At 56.3% G+C, this 2,262-nt stretch overlaps 1 protein-coding gene across 1 annotated transcript; it reads right to left on the bottom strand.

The window, feature by feature from the left end:
- Positions 1-240: 240 nt before the first annotated feature.
- On the bottom strand, positions 241-1,673 carry LOC119368316. The gene has a single exon (XM_037633607.1). It carries the CDS (start codon positions 1,349-1,351, stop codon positions 506-508), a length of 846 nt encoding a protein of 281 aa, XP_037489504.1. The 5' UTR covers positions 1,352-1,673; the 3' UTR covers positions 241-505.
- Between the last annotated feature and the right edge of the window lie 589 nt (positions 1,674-2,262).

Genomic DNA, 2,262 nt, shown 5'->3' with positions numbered 1-2,262 from the left:
CCAATAATATCAACGATTGCAGGACTACAAATTTCCGTCACCGGAACCCTCTACCTCTGCCGATCAACTACTCCATAGACCATGGACGGGTCATGACGACATGTGCATATAAAAAACGAACGTGATCGTGTCAGCCCTCCACTGAGACACTAGATCCCGCCCTTCATAATGCCACCCAGCATTCAATTCCACCCACATGACCTCGCTGCTAAAATATATACAGATCCATCACAGAATCTCAAACACAAAACAATACTGTGATAATCTGACACGCAAATAAATGAACTAAGTATACACAGACAGATGAAGCTTTTTTTTACAGCATGCTCAGCTGACAGGCACCAATACAGTTGCCCACATGTCAGCGGAACGGAACCCCTATCCGGGCCCCAAATTCCTTCTCCAGTTTACAAGTAAAGCTAAAGGGGAGCAAACCCCCGGAAAAAAAAATGGCCTCTGAGGAATCTGGGACGAACGATCGGAATATGCGGGACGGTGGTTGGGCTCACCGGAAGCGGCCGCCGTCGGCCAGCTTCCAGGAGCGGCAGTGGTGGAGGGAGGATCCGGAGGAGGGCTGGTGGAGCGGCGACGGCCGGAGCTCGCCGGACAGCGCGGGGACGTCCGGAGGGTGCCCTCCGCCTCCGCGATGGTGGTTCCGCGCTGGGCTGGGCCGGACGAGCGGGCTGATGCACACCGCGAACCCCGACACGCCGGCCCCGGCGCCGCCCAGGAGGCGACGGCAGGGGGTCTTCCGCATCGGCGACGGCCGCCACGGCGAGTCCGCCACCGAGCCGCCCTCCTCGCTCTCCTCGTAGGAGCACCGCACCGGCGAGAGCCCCCGGTTGCTGATCACGCGGGAGGAGCGCCGCCGCGGGGGCATCGGCGACTCCGTGGCCGGCTCCTCCTTCCGGCGCCCGCGCGCGCGCGGCATGATCCCCGCGAGCCAAGATCCGTGCCTCCGTTCCCCACCGCCCTTCTCCTCCGATCCGTCTTGATGGTAGCGGTGGCCGAAGAGCGCGGCGAGGGCGGAGAGCTTGCTGCTCCGCCTCCGCCTGATCTGGAACCCGATGTCGCCCTCCTCGAAGCCGGTGCCAGGCCCGACCTGGGGCGTCCGGAAGAAGAGGCGGCTGGACGGGTGGCGCCACGGCCCGGGCCCCGAGGCGGCGTCGGACTTCCGGGGGCAGACGTAGGGCGAGACCGACCTCGGGAAGAGCGGGACGGGCTCCGGCAGCGGCGTCGGGGGCAGCGAGGGCGCCTGGTTCTGCTTGGCGGCGAGCGCGAGCAGGCGGCCGCGGAGGCAGGCCGCGCACACGCCGACCGCGCTCTCGTAGGGGTGCGTCCGGCACAACATGGCTACCTCCTCGCCGCTGCCCTGCGCATTGCCGTCCCTGGCTGGGCTTGGGCGCTGTGGTGTGGCGTGACGGACGGACCTGGGGAGCGCGGTAGGATACTCAGTCGGGGGTAGTTTTCAAATGGGTTTGTTTAGGGCGGAGAGATGCGTCTGTGGGAGTTATTTTGTTGGGTTTTCTCCGCTGATCAGTCGGGCTGATTGGTTAAGAGTGAGTATCCTAGTCGGATGTGGACCGCCCTATCGATCTGTCGATCTGTGATGCTACTCCACTGTAGAAGTGCTATCTAGTCCACGCACTGTCGTCTATTGCTAAAGTAACGTAACCGAGCTACCACTGTCTTGGCGTAATCGGTCTAGTAATAGTAGAGCTTTAATTTTCCCGAAGAAATTTGGAGCTACATAATTTCTTCTTAATCTTAATAGGAAATAAAAACTAAACACCTGGTCCTGCGGCCTATTTGACTCGCAGGATTCTGAAAACACAAGGTTGCGGATAATGATCCAAATTAATTGACCTTCATTTGTCTAGATACAGATGTATCTAGACACTAAACAAGTATAGATACATTCATATCTAAACAAATGAAATCAAGTAATTTGGAACGAAGGGAGTAGGATTTAATCATGAGAATCAAACCAATATAGGAAAAAAAAATCCTCAGGATTCTAATCCTAAATATAATCCTTTTTAGGGATTTTAATACAAACTACGGACGGATGTATGACGTATTTTAAAGTGTAGATTCATTCGTTTTTGCTTCGTACGTATTCCATACTGGAATCTCTAACACGTATTATATTTAGGAATGGATGGGATCAAGCGCATCTCCGACGCCGACCCTCAAACCTCCTGCATCCATTTGGACTGCGCTATCAGGACCACACAAGCCATCCAACATGGTCCTGTATCG

The sequence above is a fragment of the Triticum dicoccoides genome, chromosome 2B (genome assembly GCF_002162155.2).
Source record: "Triticum dicoccoides isolate Atlit2015 ecotype Zavitan chromosome 2B, WEW_v2.0, whole genome shotgun sequence".
NCBI lineage: Eukaryota > Viridiplantae > Streptophyta > Magnoliopsida > Poales > Poaceae > Triticum > Triticum dicoccoides.
This window is presented reverse-complemented; position numbering and strand designations above follow the sequence as displayed.